Source organism: Aegilops tauschii, chromosome 4, assembly GCF_002575655.3.
Source record: "Aegilops tauschii subsp. strangulata cultivar AL8/78 chromosome 4, Aet v6.0, whole genome shotgun sequence".
In the NCBI taxonomy this organism is placed as follows: Eukaryota; Viridiplantae; Streptophyta; class Magnoliopsida; order Poales; family Poaceae; genus Aegilops; species Aegilops tauschii.
Genome location: NC_053038.3, coordinates 494,390,728 through 494,412,108, shown reverse-complemented (window position 1 = coordinate 494,412,108; position 21,381 = coordinate 494,390,728). Strand labels below are relative to the sequence as shown.

Here is a 21,381-nt window from a genome sequence, read left to right as displayed (position 1 = left end):
ACTAGAGCAGCAACTGATTTGCCGTTTCATGAAGTATCCCTTCTTTCCCTTGCCCTTCTTGAAACTAGTGGTTTTACTAACCATCAACAATTGATGCTCCTACTTGATTTCTACTCTCGCGGTGTCAAACATCGCGAGTTGCTCAAGGATCATCATGTCTATCCCTGATATGTTATAGTTCATCATGAAGCTCTAATAGCTTGGTGGCAGTGACTATGGAGAACCATCACTATCTCATCTGGAAGATTAACTCCCACTCGATTCAAGCGATTGTAGTACTCAGACAATCTGAGCACATGCTCAACGATTGAGCTTTTCTCCCTTAGTTTGCAGGCTTAAGAAACTTGTCAGAGGTCTCATACCTCTTGACGTGGGCACCAGACTGAAATCCCAATTTCAGTCTTTGGAACATCTCATATGTTCTGCAACATTTCAAAAACGTCTTTGGCGCCTCAATTCTAAACCGTTAGCATTACGCACTGAACTATCACGTAGTCATCAAAACATGTATGTCAGATGTTCTCAACATCCATAGACGACGCTCGAGGTTCACACACCGAGCGGTGCATTAATGACATAAGCCTTCTGCGCAGCAATGAGGATAATCCTTAGCTTACGGACCCAGTCCGCATAATTTCTACTATCAACTTTCAACTAAATTTTCTCTAGGAACATATCTTAAACATTAGAACCAAAGCGTAAGCTATGACATAATTTGCAAAGACCTTTTGACTATGTTCATGATAATTAAGTTCATCTGATTATTTAATGAACTCCCACTTAGATAGACATCCCTCTAGTCATCTAAGTGATACATGATCCGAATCGACTAGACCGTGTCCGATCATCACGTGAGACGGACTAGTCATCAACGGTGAACATCTCCATGTTGATCGTATCTACTATACGACTCATGTTCGACCTTTCGGTCTCTTGTGTTCCGAGGCCATGTCTGTACATGCTAGGCTCGTCAAGTCAACCTAAGTGTTTCGCATGTGTAAATCTGGCTTACACCAGTTGTATGCGAACGTTAGAATCTATCACACCCGATCATCACGTGGTGCTTCGAAACAACGAACCTTCGCAACAGTGCACAGTTAGGGGGAACACATCTCTTGAAATTTTAGTGAGGGATCATCTTATTTATGCTACCGTCGTTCTAAGCAAATAAGATGTAAACATGACAAACATCACATGCAAATCATAAAGTGACATGATATGGCCAATATCATCTTGCGCCTTTGATCTCCATCTTCGAGGCGCGGCATGATCACCTTCGTCATCGGCATGACACCATGATCTCCATCACCATGATCTCCATCATCGTGTCTTCATGAAGTTGTCTCGCCAACTATTACTTCTACTACTATGGCTAACGGTTAGCAATAAAGTAAAGTAATTACATGGCGTTTTTCATTGACACGCAGGTCATACAATAAATTAAGACAACTCCTATGGCTCCTGCCGGTTGTCATACTCATCGACATGCAAGTCGTGATTCCTATTACAAGAACATGATCAGTCTCATACATCACATATATATAATTCATCACATCCTTTTGGCCATATCACATCACATAACATACCCTGCAAAAACAAGTTAGACGTCCTCTAATTGTTGTTGCATGTTTTACGTGGCTGCTATGGGTTTCTAGCAAAAACGTTTCTTACCTACGCAAAAGCCACAACGGTGATATGCCAATTGCTATTTACCCTTCATAAGGACCCTCTTCATCGAATCCGATCCGACTAAAGTGGGAGAGACAGACACCCGCTAGCCACCTTATGCATCAAGTGCATGTCAGTCGGTGGAACCTGTCTCACGTAAGAGTACGTGTAAGGTCGGTCCGGGCCGCTTCATCCCACAATGCCGCCGAATCAAGATAAGACTAGTAACGGCAAGCAAATTGAACAAATCATCGCCCACAACTACTTTGTGTTCTACTCGTGCATAGAATCTACGCATAGACCTAGCTCATGATGCCACTGTTGGGGAACGTAGCAATAATTCAAAATTTTCATACGTGTCACCAAGATCAATCTAGGAGATGCTAGCAATGAGAGAGAGGGAGTGCATCTTCATACCCTTGAAGATCACTAAGCGGAAGCATTACAAGAACGCGGTTGATGGAGTCGTACTCGCGGCGATTCAAATCGCGGAAGATCCGATCTAGCGCCGAACGGACGGCGCCTCCGCGTTCAACACATGTACAGCCCGGGGACATCTCCTCCTTCTTGATCCAGCAAGGGGAGAGGAGAAGTTGAGGGAGAACTCCAGCAGCACGACGGCGTGGTGGCGATGGAGCTCGTGGTTCTCCGGCAGAGCTTCGCTAAGCACTACGAAGGAGGAGGAGGAGTTGGAGGAGGAGAGGGTTGCGCCAGGCAAGGGGTGCGGCTGCCCTCCCACCCCCTCACTATATATAGGGGGAAGGGGAGAGGGGGCCGGCCCCTCTAGATGGATCTAGAGGAGGCGGCGGCCAGAGGAAACCCTAGATGGGTTTGGGCGCCCCCACCCCCTAGGAAACTTGCCCCCAAGCCGGGAGGGGCGGCTGCCCTAGGGGTGGCGCCCCCACCTCTCCTGGTTACGTGAGAGGGGTTGGGAGGGGCGCACAGCCCCTTAGTGGGCTGGTTTACCCCTTCCCCTTGGCCCATAAGGCCCCCCAACGCTTGCCGGGGCCTCCGAAACCCCTTTCGGACATGCTGGCCATAGCCTGGTACCCCCGGAACAATTCCGGACTCCAGTACCCTTCGTCCAATATACCGATCTTCACCTCCGGACCATTCTGGAGCTCCTCGTCATGTCCGGGATCTCATCCGGGACTCCGAACAACCTTCGGTAACCACATACTATTTCCCATAACAACTCTAGTGTCACCGAACCTTAAGTGTGTAGACCCTACGGGTTCGGGAACCATGCAGACATGACCGAGACACCTCTCCGGCCAATAACCAATAGCGGGATCTGGATACCCATATTGGCTCCCACATGTTCCACGATGATCTCATCGGATGAACCACGATGTCGGGGATTCAATCAATCCCGTATACAATTCCCTTTGTCTATCGGTATGTTACTTGCCCGAGATTCGATCGTCGGTATCCCTATACCTTGTTCAATCTCGTTACCGGCAAGTCTCTTTACTCGTTCCGTAACGCATGATCCCGTGACTAACTCCTTAGTCACATTGAGCTCATTATGATGATGCATTACCGAGTGGGCCCAGAGATACCTCTCCGTCATACGGAGTGACAAATCCCAGTCTCGATTCGTGCCAACCCAACAGACACTTTCGGAGATACATGTAGTGCACCTTTATAGCCACCCAGTTACGTTGTGATGTTTGGTACACCCAAAGCATTCCTACGGTATCCGAGAGTTGCACAATATCATGGTCTAAGGAAACGATACTTGACATTAGAAAAGCTCTTAGCAAACGAACTACACGATCTTGTGCTATGCTTAGGATTGGGTCTTGTCCATCACATCATTCTCCTAATGATGTGATCTCGTTATCAATGACATCCAATGTCCATGGTCAGGAAACCATAACCATCTATTGATCAACGAGCTAGTCAACTAGAGGCTTACTAGGGACATGTTGTGGTCTATGTATTCACACATGTATTACGGTTTCCAGTTAATACAATTATAGCATGAACAATAGACAATTATCATGAACAAGGAAATAGAATAATAACCATTTTATTATTGCCTCTAGGGCATGATGTTGATGAAGATGATCACTGCGGTGATGATTCCCCTCTCGATGGCACTTCGGTGCCAACAAGAGAGAGGAGGAGAGGTTCTCCCCCTTGTGCTTCTTCCTCCATGGCCTCCCCCCTCTCGTCCTTGGCCTTCATGGTGATGATGGCCCCTCCGGGATCCTCCTCGATGGCCACCGGTGATGATGGCCCCCTCCGGTAGGGTGCCAGAGAGGGCCTAGATTGATTTCTCATGGCTACAGAGGCTTGCGGCGGCGGAACTTCCGATCTAGGTTTCTTTCTGGAAGTTTTGGTATATATGAGAGGTGTTGGCGTTGATTTCACGTCAGGGGGGTTTCCGGGCTGTCCATGAGGCAGGGGCGCGCCCCGGGGGGGTGGGCGCGCCCCCACCCTCGTGGGCAGCCCGGGACTCTTCTGGCCTACTTCCGGTACTCCGTGGGCTTCTTCTGGTCCAAAAATGGTCTCCGTCAAGTTGCACGTCAATTGGACTCCCTTTGGTTTTCCTTTTTTGCGATACTCTAACAAGGAGAAAACAGAAACTGGCACTGGGCTCTAGGTTAATAGGTTAGTCCCAAAAATCATATAAAAGTGTGTAATAAAGCCCATTAAACATCCAAGATATGTGATATAACAGCATGAATACTTCATAAATTATAGATGAGACGTATCAGTCCTCGGGCATTTGGCCTATTGGACTTGGGCCGGACTGATGGGCTGTGAAGATACAAAGACCGAAGACTCTCTCCCGTGTTCGGATGGGACTCTCCTTGGCGTGGAAGGCAAGCTTGGTGTCCAAATATAAAGATTCCTTTCTCTGTAACCGACTTTGTACAACCCTAGTCTCCTCCGGTGTCTATATAAACCAGAGGGCTTAGTCCGTAGAGAGGACAATCATAATCATACAGGCTAGACTTCTAGGGTTTAGCCATTGCGATCTCGTGGTAGATCTCTTGAAATACTCATATTCATCAAGATCAATCAAGCATGAAGTAGGGTATTACCTCCATAGAGAGGGCCCGAACCTGGGTAAACATCGTGTCCCCTGTCTCCTGTTACCATCAACCTAAGACGCACAGTTCGGGACCCCCTACGCGAGATCCGCCGGTTTTGACACCGACAGTCCTCGATTTTCTTCGGGAAGGGCTGTACGGAGGAAAACAAAAACGTGCTGAAGGGAGTGATTGGCATCAACTCTGAAGCCCTCAGCGAGAAGTACCTGGGCCTACCGACGGCGGTGGGCAGATCCAAAGATGGCACCTGTAGATATGTCAGGGAGAGCTCAAAGGGCAAGGTGCTTGGTTGGAAAGGACAGGGTCTCTCTAAGGCTGCGAAGGAAGTGCTAGCCAAATCCGGGTTACAAGCGACACCGACGTTCACTGTGAGCTGTTTCCAACTATCCAAGAAAATGTGCCAGAACCGGACTTCTATCTCTTCTAACTTTTGGTGGGGTTCAGCTCATGGTGAGAATAAGGTGCACTGGGTGGCCTGGGATAAAATGTGTCTGTCAAAGCGAGAGGGAGGCATGGGGTTCAAAAATTATGAGGCTTTCAACCAGGCCCTCCTCGGTAAGCAAGCCTGGAGGATCTTGAAAGTCCCGGAATCCCTATGTGCTAGGGTTTTACGAGCTAGATATTTCAAAGACTCGTTGATTATGAGTGGCACATGCCCAGCCAATGGGTCCTTCACCTTCAGGAGCATCCTTCACGGCCGGGATCTGCTGCGGGAAGGAGCGGTGTGGCGGACTGGGGACGGTGCCAATGTGCTTATTTCATCACGACAATTGGATACCTCGTAGAACTAGTCTTCGGCCACTGGGCCAGACTTTCGTTCCCGGATCGACACGGGTCGCTGACTTGCTATCGGAGGAAGGAAACTCATGGAATGAAGCTAAGGTTGATGAGATGTTTACTCCGGACGATGCTGCGGATATAAAGCAAATTCCGGTTGGTGGTCAGGGGGTGGACGACTACCTTGCCTGGAACTATACCAAGGATGGAGTCTACTCAGTCCGGTCGGCGTATCACTTGGCGATGAACTTGAGAAGGGCCAATTCCGGACGTCCGGGGTCGTCTTCTTCAGTTAACTCTCATAGGAACTGGATGGCCATGTGGAGCGCTCATGTGCCCAACAAGGTTAAGGTTCACTCGTGGAGAATCATGCGCAACGGGATGGCCACTGGGTCCGAACTGCTGCGCAGAAGAATCAAACCGGGCGTCTTTTGTTGTGCTTGCGGCAGGGAGGAGACGCTGTTGCACCGCTTCTGGAGCTGTCCTCACTCGCGACAGTTCTGGGCGGACTTGGCAGACAAACGCAGCATCCAGGCTTCATATCCTCCGGAGGGTGTCGACTCAAACCAGGCCATTGGTAGGTGGCTTTGGAACTGGATGGGAGAAGCTCGTGAGGAGGAGAAAGAGATGATTATGCAGGGTCTCTATGGTCTTTGGCTAGCAAGAAACGAGGCGCGGGATGGGGTACGTATCAAAAACCCTTTGGATGTTGCAAGCACGGTGTCAACATTCATGGACGAATGGGCAGAAGCGGTGACGAAGAAAGCTCGCGCCGTTGTTAAGCCTCCACAAGAAAAAATGGAACCTGCCGGAGGTCGATTGGTTCAAGGTAAATGTGGATGGCGCGGCCTCAGCTGTCATGGGGAATGCCGGCGGTGGGGTGGTGGTCAGGGATCACACAGGTGCCTTCCGGGGTGCCCTGACCCAGCTCTTCCCCAACCAGTCGAGGCCAGAGATCGTCGAGTTGTTGGCGTGCCGAAAGACCCTGGAGTTCGGACGTGAGCTTGGCATCCAGCGGATTCATGTGGAGATGGACTATAGGGAAGCTGTCAGCATGATTAACTCTGCTCCTCGAAACCTGTCAGCGATGGGACCAATCGTGGAAGATTTCAAAGAACTCATGCGGGGCTGGACGGGGTGTAAAGTCACTTGGCGAAGGCGAACAGCAAATCGAGTGGCTCATACTTTGGCTAAGGTAGCTGTAGGAGATGGTGTTTCTCTGGTCTGGAGGCTTTCGCCCTCTGATTGTATCCTCAGTGTATTAGCAGACGAGATCACAGACTTTGTTTAAATATAAAGTAAGATGTTTCCCTAAAAAAAAAAATCCTGCGGCGTGACCATAGTTTCGTTAAGAAACAATGCTTGAGGTTAACGTCGTAGTAGTATTTCGTGCAAGGCTTGAGGCCACAGCCTCGCCGCCGTCGTCAGCTGCTCATTATCACTTCTTGGTTGCTGCTACATACTGTATATCACTTCTTGGATAAGCAACAAGGTCACCGGATTTTGTTGTATTTTATACGTCTGGCGGTTCAGGCCACGGCCTCGCCGTCGTCATCTACTTATTATCATTTTATGTTGATACATAGTAGTGTCTCACACCTCAGCTGCAGCTCATGCACGTTTGTCCACCGTCACCCTTCACTTCCACTCCTGCGTGTCGCAGGGGAAGCAGTCTTCTTGGGCGATGTCGGTGATCTGGACGCCGGTGTCGTAGACCTCGCCGGCGCGCCACTGGCGCGGCAGGACCTCCCGATCGGTCGAGACCCACTTCCCGTCGTACCCGCCGGTCACCACCGCCCTGAGCTGCAGCGGCCCCGGCGGCGCCAGGCTCGTGCTCCACGCCGACCCGTGGTCGCGTGTCAGGGATGTCCAGCTCGACGATGAACCGACCTGCGCGAGGTCGACTTGGACGATGTCGGTCTGTCCGCCCTGGTAGAGGATCGTGATGGCCAGCTCGCCGGGCGCGCGGCTCCGATCCTCCACCCGCACCGAGAGGTTCTTGCCCTCGTACACGCACGGCACCCTGCACATACGCGGCAGCGTTGACAATCGTGAGCCTAGCTGTTCCCAACCTCGATGCTCCGAGACAAATGGAATCGTGTATGTATTTATGACGGCAGGCATGCTCGGCGGGCGCTGTTTTTGTTTGTTATTACCTCTGTTTGTTATTACCTCTTGTACTCGACGTCGACGGCGCCGAGCTTGGAGAGCCGCCCAGCCATGCCGGGGCGGGCCATGGCGGCGAACGCCGGGCTGCTCAGCACGAGGTCGGTGTCGTTCGTCTTGGTGCTGGCGCGGTCGGTGACGACGACCTTCACGCCGGCGGTAGCGCAGAGCTCCTCGTCCTTGCAGCGCACCTGGAAGCACGCGCCGCAGCCGACGCCTTGTCTGTACAGGGCCGGGCCCGCCCCGGCGAGCAGGTCGCCGTTGAGGGACGCGGCCGCCGCGCCGTACCGGCAGGAGCCGGCTGCAAGACACCACAATCGAACAGTCAGAATCATGCATGTGCCATGTATAGGTAGAAACAAAGCATGTGTATCCAGATGTAGGAATCGTACCGGCGAGGGTGAGAGAGGAGGCGTAGTAGGCGGCTCTGGTGCGGTGCACGCAGCGGTCGCAGGCGGAGGCGAGCGGCGGGAGGGTGCAGAGGAAGAGGAGCGGGAGCAGAAGGATGGGGCAGCGAGAGACGGTCATCTTTTCTTTTATTTTGTTGCGGGCGGAGGAGTGGTGGATCCGTCCTTGTGCCTCACGACGGCTTATATACACCACGACCTACAACGGTTCACACACTACAACTACAACCTCGGTGATCTTGTTAACTGACTTTTTTTTTAATTGTAGAAACTCTGAGGACCACAAAAGGTGGACGAATCTAGATGGGTCCATCAAAACCTAAACCAGACGGATCTTGGAAGACCCGTTACCCGTCAAAAATACGTTCCACACGCCCTCCGTCGAGGGTAAGCAAATCAAAGGGACGGGGAAAGGAGGAGTCCATTTTTTTGTAGGACGAGCTCCACGGTGCCTTCTATCGCGACCGTTCAGACTGGGCGCAGATGCATGGAGATATGTGCTGCGTCAGGGTAATCAATGTTTAATACGTTTCACATGGCTGTCCTGTCTGGGGCATGCTGTCAGCCCGTGACTCAAAACGATGTCTGCGTGGGCAAGTTGCAGGATGCACTGTTCTGTTTCTTTTTTTTAATCGGCAAAGGCAGCGGTGCATGTGAGACGCCAGTCGTGTCACTTTCATCTTCCATTACAATGCCCCACGCATGTACAACATCTCTGGGTTTTTTTTTTGACGAAATACAGCCAGATGTTGTTTTTCATTCATTAAGAGGAATAATCCATCCGGGAAATACATGAGAGCAAGGTGTACCAGAGTTGTTGGCACCCTCAACCAGGAACTTTACATATGTAGAAAAGAGAAAAAAAAAAGGAAAAAAACTAGGCTACTGTGCCAGCCACTGTACGCCTTTGACACCAGCCCGAAACCAAGTGTGCAACTCGTCAGTTATCAAGTTACAGGTTCCCATGAAGTCGGTGTCTTTGCCATTGAAAATTATGTTATTTCTCTCTTTCCAAACCTGCCACCAGATGATCATGCAAAGAGATGAGAATTCTTTCTGTCGATGCAAAGGAATATTGTCCAGAGTGTGAAGCCACCATTGGATCAAAGAGTTAGTATCATAGCTTGGTCGGAGGTCAAATCGATATCTGAATTTGGTCAGAAAGAAACCCCATACAGCAGCAGTGAACGGGCAAGTTCCAAAAAGGTGAATAGCAGACTCCAAACCAATGCAGCATAGTGGACACACAGGGTTGTGTGGCCAATTTCTTTTTGCGAGGTTATCTGCAGTTAGGCATTTACCTTGAATGGCGAGCCACACAAAGAACTTCACCTTTTGTGGTATCTTGATCTTCCAAATAAGTTGTGAGAGAGGGGTGTAAATCCGGCCAATGAACTGGCAATGGTATGCAGAATTAGCAGTGTAAATCTTGTTGGAGGTCCATTTCCAAATGATTTTGTCGTCGGCTTGGGAGAGCACCACCTGGTCAGCACGATGCCAAAAGTCCAAATACTCAGCAATCACTTCAAAGCATGGGTTTGGCTTAATCAAGGTGACCCAAAATCTGTTGTTTATACCCTGAGAAAGAGTGATGTTCCTCCTTTTACTATGTTTGAAAAGTTTGGGGTAAGCCAAGGAAGGGGAGATCCCATCAAGCCAGTGATCATGCCAAGATATGCCAGTGCCGCTGCCGATCTCCCAGGACGTAGATGCACAGAAAAGATTCTTGGTCTCCTTGTCGATAGGTAGGGGTAGCCCATGCCAAGGTTTGTCAGGACAGGAAGCATTCTGCCAAAGCCATCTCACTTTCAAAGCCTTGCTTTGTCTGTATAAGTCATGAATTCCCAGACCACCAAGTTCCAGGGGAGAGCAAACCAGAGACCACTTCACTAAACATTTGCCTCCACTGACCGAGTCTGAACCAGCCCATAAGAAAGCCCTTCGCAATTTATCAATCTGCTTGATAACCCATTTGGGTTGTTCCACTGCCAGCAACTGGAAGATGGGCATGGCAGAGAGCACAAATCTTACAAGAGTGACACGCCCAGGAGTAGAAATCCATCGAGCCTTCCACCCAGCGATTTTCTTCATAATTTTTTCAATGAGAAGCTGCAGATCTTGCCATTTGAGCCTCCTATCAGACAATGGCATCCCAAGGTAAGTACAAGGGAAACTACCAAGCTGACATCCCAGTGCAGTCTGAATGTCCGAGAGGTCGATGTGCTCGCATTGGATGGGAATGATTTTGCTCTTAACCATATTAGTCTTCAGACCAGTGGCATTGCCAAAGAGGTTCAGAATTTGAGAGACGGCATTAATCTCAGAGAGTAGCGGTTTGCTGAAGATAATCACATCATCGGCATAAATGGAAGCCCGGTGTCTAATAGTCTGTGTACCAAGCGGGGCTAGGACACCATGAGCTTGTGCTGTATTCATCAATCTACCAAGACAATCAACCACCAAGACAAAAAGAAGGGGGGATAGGGGGTCCCCTTGTCTAAGTCCCTTGCGATGCAGAATCTGATCGGTAAGTGCCCAATTAACCAAGACCTTGGTAGAGGAGGTAAGGAAAAGAGCAGAAATCCACTCCCTCCACTTCGGCCCAAACCCTCTAAATTCCAGTAGGCTGAGAAGGAACTCCCAAGACACAGAATCGAAAGCCTTGGCCAGATCCAACTTGAACATAATCGATGGAATTTTTTTTTGTCTGAGCACCTTTGCCATGGATTGCACATACACGAAGTTGTCATGGATGCTTCAACCCTTTATGAAAGCATTTTGGCATTGGGAAACAAGCTTATCCATCTGAGGTTGCAACCTAGTCGCAAGAATCTTGGCAACGAGCTTGGCAAAGAAATGTATAAGGCTTATAGGCCTAAAGTCTTGTGGTCTGCTAGCACCAGCATGCTTGGGCAATAGAGTGATGATGGCACTGTTAAGAAGGAACAATTTTTGCGAGTTGAGGTTCTGGAAGTGGGAGAAAGCGGCCAATAGATCCGGCTTCACGGTGTCCCAGCAACTTCGAAAGAAGTGCCCAGTAAATCCATCAGGCTCGGGAGCTTTTTCTGGGTGAAGATCAAAAATAGCACTCTTTATTTCCTTCTCAGTAAAGTTGTTGTCCAGGTGAGAAAGGTCGCAAGGCTGAAAACCTAGAGCATTGAAGTTCAAGGCAGCAGATCTCGGTTGGTAGGTACCAAGCAGACTGTTGAAATGAGACCAGATACATTCCTCCTTCTTAGTTTGATCAGCAATGTAAACACCATCAACGCACAGACTAGGAATAATATTCTTCCTCCTTCTGGATGTTGCTTTCATGCGAAAAAACTGGGTGTTGCAATCGCCTTCTCTTAACCCTAAATACCTAGATTTCTGCCTCCAAATACATCTGTCCAGAGCGGCCAGCCCAAGTAGCATCATCTTCAACTTTCCCCTAAAAGTGTGCTCTTCCCAGGAGAGGGTTCTGGAATCTCTAGCAACATCCAACTGATATATTATCTCGTTAATAATGAGCGTTCTGAGCTTTATATCCGAGAAGATAGAGGAGGACCATGAATTGAGCTTCTTAGCAGTAAGGGTGAGCTTGTTGTGCAAGTTCTGAAAGGGGTCAGTGGATGTCACAGCATTATCCCAAGCAGAATTAACAGTCTCCGTAAAGCCATCAAGCTTGGTCCAAACATTCTGAAACCTGAAACGTCTCTGGGGCTTCATGTCAGAATTGCAAATGAGTAGCAAAGGGCAGTGGTCCGAGGCAGCAGAGGATAGACCTTGGAGTATAGCACTGGGGAAAGCAGAGTTCCATTGCTGATTGTAAAGAACCCTGTCTAATTTTACCAAAGTAGTATTGAACTGCTCATTACTCCAAGTATACCTACGGCCATGAAGATACATATCCTTTAGCTCAAGCACATTAATGAAGTTTCTAAAGGCATTGAGCAATCCCCTATGGATGTTGCTATTGTTCTTATCAGCAGCAGAAGCAATCAAATTAAAATCACCCAAAATAACAAGTGCATCAGCCGAGTTCAGGCACATCACTTGCAGTTCAGCAAGGAATGCTATCTTGTCCACATGAGCCTGAGGACCATACACGTTAATGAGATGCCAAGAGACCCCAGTTGCAACATTTGTACATTTAGCAGAGATGAAGGATTTAGAGCACTGGGTGGAGCTAACAGACAAGTCATCCGTCCATGCAACAAGCAAACCTCCACTAGCACCTTCAGAGGGGGAGAAAGCAAATCCAGTGAACCTAGGACCACAGATTTCAGAGACCAGACTGGAATCAAAGGTTGACATCTTCGTTTCTTGCAAGCAAATCATACTGACAGCATTATGCCTAACAACCGCACGAACAGCAGCTCTTCTAGCAACCGAATTGAGACCCCTGACATTCCAGACTAGCAAATTGCAGCAATTCATTGGAAACAAACACGACGCACAGTAGTATAAATACAAAGATACCACACGAGCTCGAGTGGTCGCGGCACGAGCAGCCCTCTTTCCACCGCAGGCATTGGATGCGAGCTCGATGAGAGCCTGAATCTGGGCAGCGCTGAGGGGAGTCTGGAAATACCTCGCGTAGCGCGCTAGCAGGTCGGCGGGGTCAGAGTCGGGCTCGTCGAGCGCAACCCCGAGGCGGCGGCTGACCAGTTTCTTCGCCAGCGTGAGAGATGACCCCTGCAACTCCGGTGGGCGATTGGCAAGGCGGCGGCTGCGTCTCACTGCATCCGCCTCCACAGGAACAACTTTGTGCCGTGGAGTCGCGATGGGCTTGAAAGTTGGGCCCCTAAGTAGTCCAGGCGAGATAGGCTCTCCAACCAGGCCCATGAACTGCTGAATGGGTGAGGGGGTTCCAATGGGCTGGTACTGTATTGTTGCCAGAAGCGGGGCGGCCGGAGAGGAGGTCACAGGCGGGCCAGACTTGGCAGTGGCACTCTGCTCCATGATGGCTGCCACGTTAAGAGTCAAAGTCTCGAGGCTCTCAACGGGATCAGAGGAAGGCCCCAGCGGCGAAGCGGGAACAGCCATGACAACGGGTGGCAGGTCCGTGAGCATGCATCCAACAGAGGAAGCTGGCCTTGCCGCAGCCAACACCACAGGCTCTCGCTCAATCATGGGCTCGGCAACCTCGAAAGTGGCAGCATCAGCGTTGGCAGGCAAAGCGTAACATGCTAACCCAGGCTCAGCTGCGATTTGATCACAAGGAGCATGGGCACCGCTTGCATGGGGGACCGAAACCAACGGCGTCGAGCTGCAGGCCAGGCGAGGCGCGCGTGCCGTCTGCGCAACCGTCCGGTCACCGTTAGGGCTGAGAGGAGGGGTGGTTGAGACTTCCGCAGCGACGGAGCAAGACGAACGTGCTCGGGGGCTGCTGGGGAAGACGAGACGGTCCAGTATCTGAACCTTCTCCCCTAGGTACGGGAAGGAGAGGCGCATATGGACCGGCAGTGGTGCAGTTGTCGACAAGGGTCCAAGCCGTGCCTTGGCCGGCAGCTTGAGCAGCGGGGAGCGGTCGCTGGGAGGGGGTGGCTTGCAGCGTGGTATGGCGGGTGGGCGGGGTGCCTTTTGAGGGATTTCATGGGCATGACACTCCTTAGCTATGTGTCCAGCTTGTCAGCAGCGATGACAGCGAACGGGGTTCTTGCAGCTAGCGATGAAATGGAGAGGAGAGAGGCACTTGAAGCAACAAGCATTAGCAGACAGTATATGGGGGAGCAATCGGCTGGGTGGGGACGGCTCAGGGTCCGAAAAGGAGAGGCGCTTATGAACCGGCGACGGAGCAGCTGTTGACAGGGGTCCCAGTCGTGCCTTGGCCGGCAACCTCTTGAGCAATGGAGAGCGGTCACTGGGAGGGGGTGGTTTGCGGCGAGGTATGGAGGGTGGGAGGAATGCCTTTTGCGGGAGCTTGTGGGCACGACACTCCTTAGCTATGTGTCCAGCTTGGCGGCAGTGATGGCAACGAACTGGGTTCTTGCAGTTAGCGATAAAATGGTGAGGAGAAAGGCACTTGAAGCAACAAGCGTCTACAGGCAGATTATGGAGGAGCGTCTTGCTGGAGGGGGGAGGCTTGCATACAGAAATGCGGGGTTTCGGCGGGATGAGCGGCATTGGAATCCCGGCAGGCAAGGGAGCCGCGGGATAAGCTCTTGACTTACGACCGCGGACCATGGTCCAGCCACCAGGATCGAGCGGTGCCCCCTCGCCGAGGGCCGGCATGGAAGAGGAATCTGAGGAACTGCCCGCCGAGCCATACCTATCCAGCGATGCGGAAGCATCGCAAGGACCGGGGAAGAGCTGGCCCCGTGTCACGTCGGCGTAGGACGGTCGTGGACCGCCGGGTAGAGGAGTGGAGCGCGGCGATGCATCGAGGTCCGAGCTCTGAGCAGAGAGTGAAACTCGCTCAGAGGGCTCCGAGCGCGTGCCGGAGAACCCGGTGGACGAGCTGGCCCTGGAGACGGGAGAGCACGGCACCGAGGTGTCAGCGCGAATCCCAGCGATGCAGGGTGGAGATGGGGCCGGCATGGTTGGCGCTGGGGCGGCCGAGCAAGCCGCCGGGGTCACTACAACAAAAATGCCATGTAGAGACACTCAATGTAGGTGCTAAAGGCGCATTAAATCATCTCTAGCAGATTTTAGAGTCGCTCACTGAAGCGTCCCATGAGCGTCTCCTCACGCACCGTCTCAAAGACAGTTGAGGCGCATAGGAAGCGCGTCTACATGGAAATGAGGCATTTTCAGAGCGTCCTTACAAAGCGTGTCTACATGGTATGAGACGTTTAGAGAGCATCCTTATGCCCCTAGGGGCATTGAAAAATTCATACTAGATGCAACTGCATATATGATATATCCTATTTATATTGTATAAAAAATTATTGTTCAATTGCGGTTAATGAAATTACTTGCTAATACCAAATAATTTGACTCTCATCTACATATCAGAATATATTAAAAAATTGTATGTCATCGCACAAAATAATAATGTTGTATTACAGCATAACTGAGAGAGGGAGCCAGTAGTAGTTTACAAAGTCAATTGTACACATCGTCTATAAAATAATTACATGTCTCACAAACTAGTTGATACATATATGACTTGTAGTATCTACATGTTGATAGTGGAACAATAGATCCTTGTTTTCTCTGCCTCTCTAGTTTATCCTTGTGGTTGCTGCCTTTAAAATTCGTACATAGATGTTTTTTCTGCAAAGAAAGGCAAATGAGATATAAATAAATTCATTGGAACTTCTAGTAGTAAGTTTTACTTCACTGAATAGACAACCATAAGAATAGAGAAGAGCGATATTTACATACCACATCGAGGTAAACATGCACTGCAGAAGTTCAATCTAGTTTGGTAGATGTCATGTAACCATATGAAGTGTAGAGACATACTGTAAAAAGAGAGATAAATCTTGATGTAATTGATGGATTCGCTAAGGTGAGAATGCATGAAGTATATTTGTAAGAAAAAATAACAACAATTTACAAAGAAGTATATGTACAGAAATAACAGCAGTTTAACATACAGGGACTGAGTTCTCATGGTTGTTGACACCAATAATATCTAAGCCTTAATACTAGCTCTACATAGGATGATAGTTTACCATTAAAAGACTAAATTCTCATGGTAGTTCACCTTAATAATCTTCAGTCTAATACAAAATCTACATAAGTGAGCATCACACCATTTAGCTGCTCCAGACATAGTGCAAGGCACGTGACCCAGACGTTTCACATAAGCATATATGATTAAATCTTACCAAACATGATAATATATCCATCCAGGGAGCGCTCTTTATCAGATAACATGAGAAAAGTTTCTGCAGATGAGAAACTACATGTATGATAGTAGAAGGCATGCTTATTCCAGAAAATATTAGAACATGGGCGCAAAATTCTCATTTTCATTTATGGTGGGAATGAGGTGCTTTGATAGTTGATACACGAGCTTTAATTATTAACCGCATGAAAAAGAAAGGTTCGTAAAGAACACTGACCATCTTGTATTATCAGGGTATTTTCAGAGGTTGTTTGTCAAACACCTGCATACGTGAGTGTCCGTAATCTTGGAGAAAACAATGAAGAAAGCTATGTGTAAGATCGACATTAAATTGAACCAGTGGTATAATTAGTAAAAAATGAGTTCGGAAAAAGACAAAGTAGTGTTGTCCTAATCTTAATATAGATAATCTGAAGTACGTGCAGTGTCAGATTCTCCTCCACAATTAATTACGCATGAAGGGAGAGGCTCCAATTTTTTACTTTGAATGAATTGATAGAACAGCTGAAAAGAAAAAGTAGATCGACTCACCTACGATGAACTGGCCAAGCTGTTGCTAAAGATCCAGTGACCAGGCCTTGTGCGCTCGATCGCAGGATCCCTCATGGCCTCCAAATCACCGTGTTCCTGAGGCTGGGCCGCCGCCTGCAGGACGGCCGTACTGGGGCTGGGCCGCCACCAGGAGGACAGCGTCCCCGGGGCTGCTGCTGGCGGCCGGCGAGCGCATGGCGGTGGACCTAGGATGGCGAGTCCGGTGTAGGAAGGAGAGGAGCTTGGCAAAGGAGGCGGCGTGGCATGGCGGCGCTAGGTTTAGAGGTGAGAGATCGATCTCTTTTTTCACGGTAGTTATCTTCTTAGCCCATATCGCACGATGTATGGCCGATGGTGGGTTATTTTTAGTGGGCGATGGTGGTTGAACAAAATATACGGAACCACCCAGATTTTGTTAATCGGAATATCAAGGGACGATGTGTTGTGCGTCTCAAAAAACGTCCATATGCACCAAGTGGATTTTAGTAATGAGACGTACACAAAAGCGTCGAATTGGAAACATCTCTACATGGCTATTTTGTTGTAGTGGGTCTCTCTCTCTGGACCTCAACGTCTCTCTCTCCTTCTTTTCTCTCTGAACTGTCACAAATACCTTCTCTCTCTTCTCTCCCGCCTATCACAGCACCTCTCTATCTCTTCCTTTTCTCTCTCACAACACCTCTCTCTCTTTGTGTCTCGCGGATTCTCTCTGCCAAAAAAAAAACCACTCTTCTCACAGCATATCTCTGTATCAGAAAAAAAAAACCACTCTTCTCTCTCGCATGGGTCAATGGTGTGCAGGAGGTGGGATGGAGGAAAAAGCGTGTCAAGTGGTTTTGTCCCATGCGTGTCAGTTGGACCGCAGGCTGACCAGCGTCAGGCATCGGCCACGAGGCGGAGAGTGCCAGAAAAGGTAGACCTCTGTGACTTGTGTGCAGACCTATACCTGCACTGAATTACTATTCACATAGGCATCTGAACTCCTGCTAATGGAGCTGCCGCCGACCGAGGGTGTGCTCGTGATGTTCCTTGCAGCACAGATCACAACGCAAACCAAAGGACAAGATAGTGGGTACCCCGGAGCTCGGCCTACACAAGAACTTTGCGGAAAGAGAGGGGAGATATTATTCCTACACTACTAGAACAACACCACCACTTTGCCGTACCAGCTAAACTCGAAAGCTTTCTAAAGAAAATCTGAAAAGAAAAATACCCATGTCGATTGCACGCACAGATGCCTAGGGAAGCCGGGTAGACCATCTGGGTTATTGATAGAATTAGCACCGCACTGATCGATCGCACTACGCCAATTTGATTTATCGCTTGATGGTGCACGCAAGGTATAGGGCTTAATTTAGCACGCACCTAATTTTCAGGCCGCTGCAAAATTGCTCACAACTTCGATTCAATTAAGCGTCATCCTGTTGCTTTCGTTACACATTAATTAATCTTTGCACTGTCCATAATACGCACAGTTTGGAATGAACACGCGTTGATCAAGATCAAAATGGTTTGATTTGCATCCACCCGACTAAAACTTTAGGCCTAAGTAACTAGACAAGCTGTTCCAACATTTATGCGATTAGTGTGTGGATGGAGACATACTACATGGAGTTCAAGGACGTGCACGTTTTGCTCGTTTGCGTCACCCCTGTGCCTGAAATTTGGCCACCGTTTTCCTAAAATGGGTAATTTACGCGGGGCGACGGCGCTGCTCCTGGTTGGTTGCGGCGGACAGACATACAGTGCACTCCGAGAGAATCTTGGCTGGCTTCACCGGTCAGCACCACATACATACATTTTGGACAGTACACTACAAGCTCCAATGGCCATCGTTATCATACCGTGAGGAGTAGATGGTTGTAGTTGCACTGGTGAGTTGCTAATGTTAGAGCACCTACAACCAGATGTTTCATATTCATTTCAGACGAACGAGCGGCCTAACGGGCCACTGACCGGATAGAAAAAAATTGTCCAATCGAACCGGACAAACATGTCTCAACGTTTAGAATAACCGACACTCTCATACAAAGCTCATATATGAGGCGGATATGAGGATGTCCGGATGCTCCACTACGTAGGACTTGCAGCAAGGGCCCGCGCCAAATCGCTTGAAAATGACCATCTTCTTATCCCATATATCCCCTTTCTCTCCTCTTTCATGCCTCGTCCGCATAGTCGCCACTGTAGCTATGTCGTCATGCTTCGCCACCGTTCCTAACCCACAACACTTGCACCGGAGACCCCAACCCACAACGCCTCTGACCGTGCAGCCATCGAATGGCACCCCGGTACGTCCAACTCCTCTGGACATACACCTTGCCCTCTATGTGTTTGATGAAATACCCGAACAGTTTTTTTATTCTTTTGATCATTTGTAGGTCACCGATGGATTCATCATCGGATGATGGCTATGGAAACACAGACCTTGGCGAATTCATATACAAAGAGTTCATCTAATCGTTGGATTGGACGATGAAGATGCTGAAATGATGATGATAATGAGCATCAAAAAAGTAATTGAGAAGGAAGAGGAACACGTATTGAACTTCAAGGGTTCGATAAAGGGCCAGAGAGTAGTTATTCCCCGTGATAGGATCGCTGACGCACGACTTGTACACGGACTACTTCACATTGGACCCAACATATCATGAAGGTTTCTTTCGACGTCGCGTCGCTTCCAGCTGAGCAAGCTTTGTTCTTGCGCATAATGACTGCCATGGAGAAGGATAATGATAACTTTAAACTGATATGCATCGACAACTTCGCGATCAACATGCGCACATCCAACTTCTATAATGAATGATACGCACACTCGTGTGTATTCGAGAAAAAACATGCGCACATGCAACTTATCAATGATCTTGTGGAGTATATGTAGATCCATGCTGGAAATCATTGAACCACGCTTTTTATGTTTCAATTATGCATTATGAACAAATTTTAAATTTTGCTCTTTGTGAGCTTTTCTGCTTTTCAAAGCGGAAGACCTTTGTGGATCTTTTTGATTATTTTTAATAATATGACCGTATGCATCGTTCTGATGCAGAGGCCGGAGCCATGTCCCCTTTTCGAAGAAAAAAATATATTTGGACTACTTATTTTTATGTAAGAATAATTTGTAGTCGTGTCCGGTACTCATTGTTTGTGTGTGATGCTCAGTGTGCATGTGTTTGCATGGATATGGATATGAGTTTCAAAAGTAAGGTTACAAATGCGAACATTTGTGGACCGGGCTGACGCTGTCCGCAGTCGTGTCCGCGGTTTGCCCAGTCCGGTCGTAGATGTTGTTAATGGCGCACCGAGTCACCAACTGTGCTCAGCTCAGTTCATACGTGTCTCAAGTGTGCTTATGCTCATTACAGTATTGCGTTTTAGGTTTTTTGTTTAGCTCGTTCAGTGAATCCCGGAAGACCAACGACTAGTTTCGTCCGTCATCCAACAAATTTCATTTGCATTATCCCGAATACGCAAGTTGCATATCATTCCATTGATAGGTTGGGAGAGAGTACAGGGGTGAGCGTCATAGGCGTCGTACACATGAGATGTCGGGCTTAGGCGCTAGTTGAGCAGTGAGGGAGGATGCTCAGCCTCAAAGTTGACATGTTATGTTACAAGAATGATCCTGTCGAGCCCTTTGGCGCCTGCTCTTGCCCAGAGTTTCGCCTCCTGTTGTATGTCCTCGATAAGCTTGTTGTAGGAGGGTGCAGCATTGTCGAAGAGAGCTGCGTTGCGATGCTTCCAAAGTGCCCAAGAGTTGAGGATGATGATGGAGTTCGTCCCTTTGCGGAGGCAGGCTGGCACGACGGCCGTCGTTGCCCTCCACCAGTCGAAGAAGCCGGAAGGGCCATCAGGGGGGAGGCCGGGTGTCGTGGAATAGTCACGGCAGATGCCCTTGTGAAAGGACTTAGTCGTGGAGCCAACGCAACTAGGAAGCTTAAATGGGTTAAAGCGGGACAAAGGATACGAGGGTTATACTGGTTCGGCCCCTTACGGTGAAGGTAAAAGCCTATTCCAGTTGAGGTGGAATTACTAGGGTTTCGATGACCAGGGAGCGAATCCGCTATGCCTGGCTACCGATTTGATGTTATCTCTCTTAAGCCGCCGGCGGGTCATCCCCTTATATACACGGGCTGACGCCCCGCGGCCTACAGAGTCCCGGCTGGCTTATAAACAGTATCCGGCTCGGTAACTAGTTAATCTTGCCTTACAACACAAGTCACGCCATTACGGCAGTTTATCACTACGGGCTTTAGGCCCTTTATTGAACCGCCATCTTCAAGCTTTGATATTGGGCTTCATATGATGAATTACCATAACGTAACCCGGCCCCTCCTGGGCGGGTTACGCCAGTAGTTATATCCCCAACATTAGGCCCCAGATTGATTTGAACTGGTTCATGTCGATCTTCAATACCTTAAGAAGAAAACTTCTGGCTTCTGTCTGTGCAAAAGTTATGACCCGCCGTGACGTCATCTTCTGGATTCCTGATAACCCGCCATGACATCATCTTCCATTAAATTTATTTTTTTATTCTGTCATATCCCAACGGATCTTTATCTTAATAACCATCCCGAAAATCGAGGCGTCGGAGCCGCTGGGTAATCAAGTTTTCGGCCTCCTCGTTTTTCGCGCCCACTTATCAGTCCTCCCTTATAAATAAGCACGACCAGGTCTTTTCTCATTCTCCCCCTTCCTATCGTCTTCCTCCTCTCTCGACCTTGCTGCCGCTCGAGCTCCGCCGCCGCCGCCGTAATAGAGCACCTCATCTTCGTCAATCTTGGCCGCTGCATCAACCTGAATCGACCAGAGAACAGCGGCGATTCTCCGCAGTGAATCTGCAGCCGTAAGTCTCCTCCTTCTCGAACGTCAGATCTGCATTAGGGTTTCCAAATTCTTCCCTGTTCTTCGTGGTTCATCACGGTTTCTTCGTAGTTCTTCCACTGCGGCCTTATTTGATCCAAAAGTAATATGGAAACTTATGCGG

At 49.1% G+C, this 21,381-nt stretch overlaps 1 protein-coding gene and 1 long non-coding RNA gene across 2 annotated transcripts; both read right to left on the bottom strand.

Moving 5' to 3' along the window:
- Positions 1-6,991: 6,991 nt before the first annotated feature.
- On the bottom strand, positions 6,992-8,246 carry LOC109750379 (expansin-like A1). Its single transcript, XM_020309344.4, has 3 exons — positions 8,069-8,246; positions 7,683-7,977; positions 6,992-7,533 (listed from the first exon to the last, which is right to left on the bottom strand). The coding sequence occupies exons 1-3, from the start codon at positions 8,202-8,204 to the stop codon at positions 7,149-7,151; spliced, it is 816 nt and encodes a 271-aa protein (XP_020164933.1). The 5' UTR covers positions 8,205-8,246; the 3' UTR covers positions 6,992-7,148.
- A 6,656-nt stretch (positions 8,247-14,902) lies between these two features.
- LOC123493560 (uncharacterized) lies at positions 14,903-16,767 on the bottom strand. The gene is made up of 3 exons (XR_006662090.2): positions 16,395-16,767; positions 15,395-15,474; positions 14,903-15,283 (listed from the first exon to the last, which is right to left on the bottom strand). It is a non-coding gene; the product is annotated as an uncharacterized lncRNA (long non-coding RNA).
- Between the last annotated feature and the right edge of the window lie 4,614 nt (positions 16,768-21,381).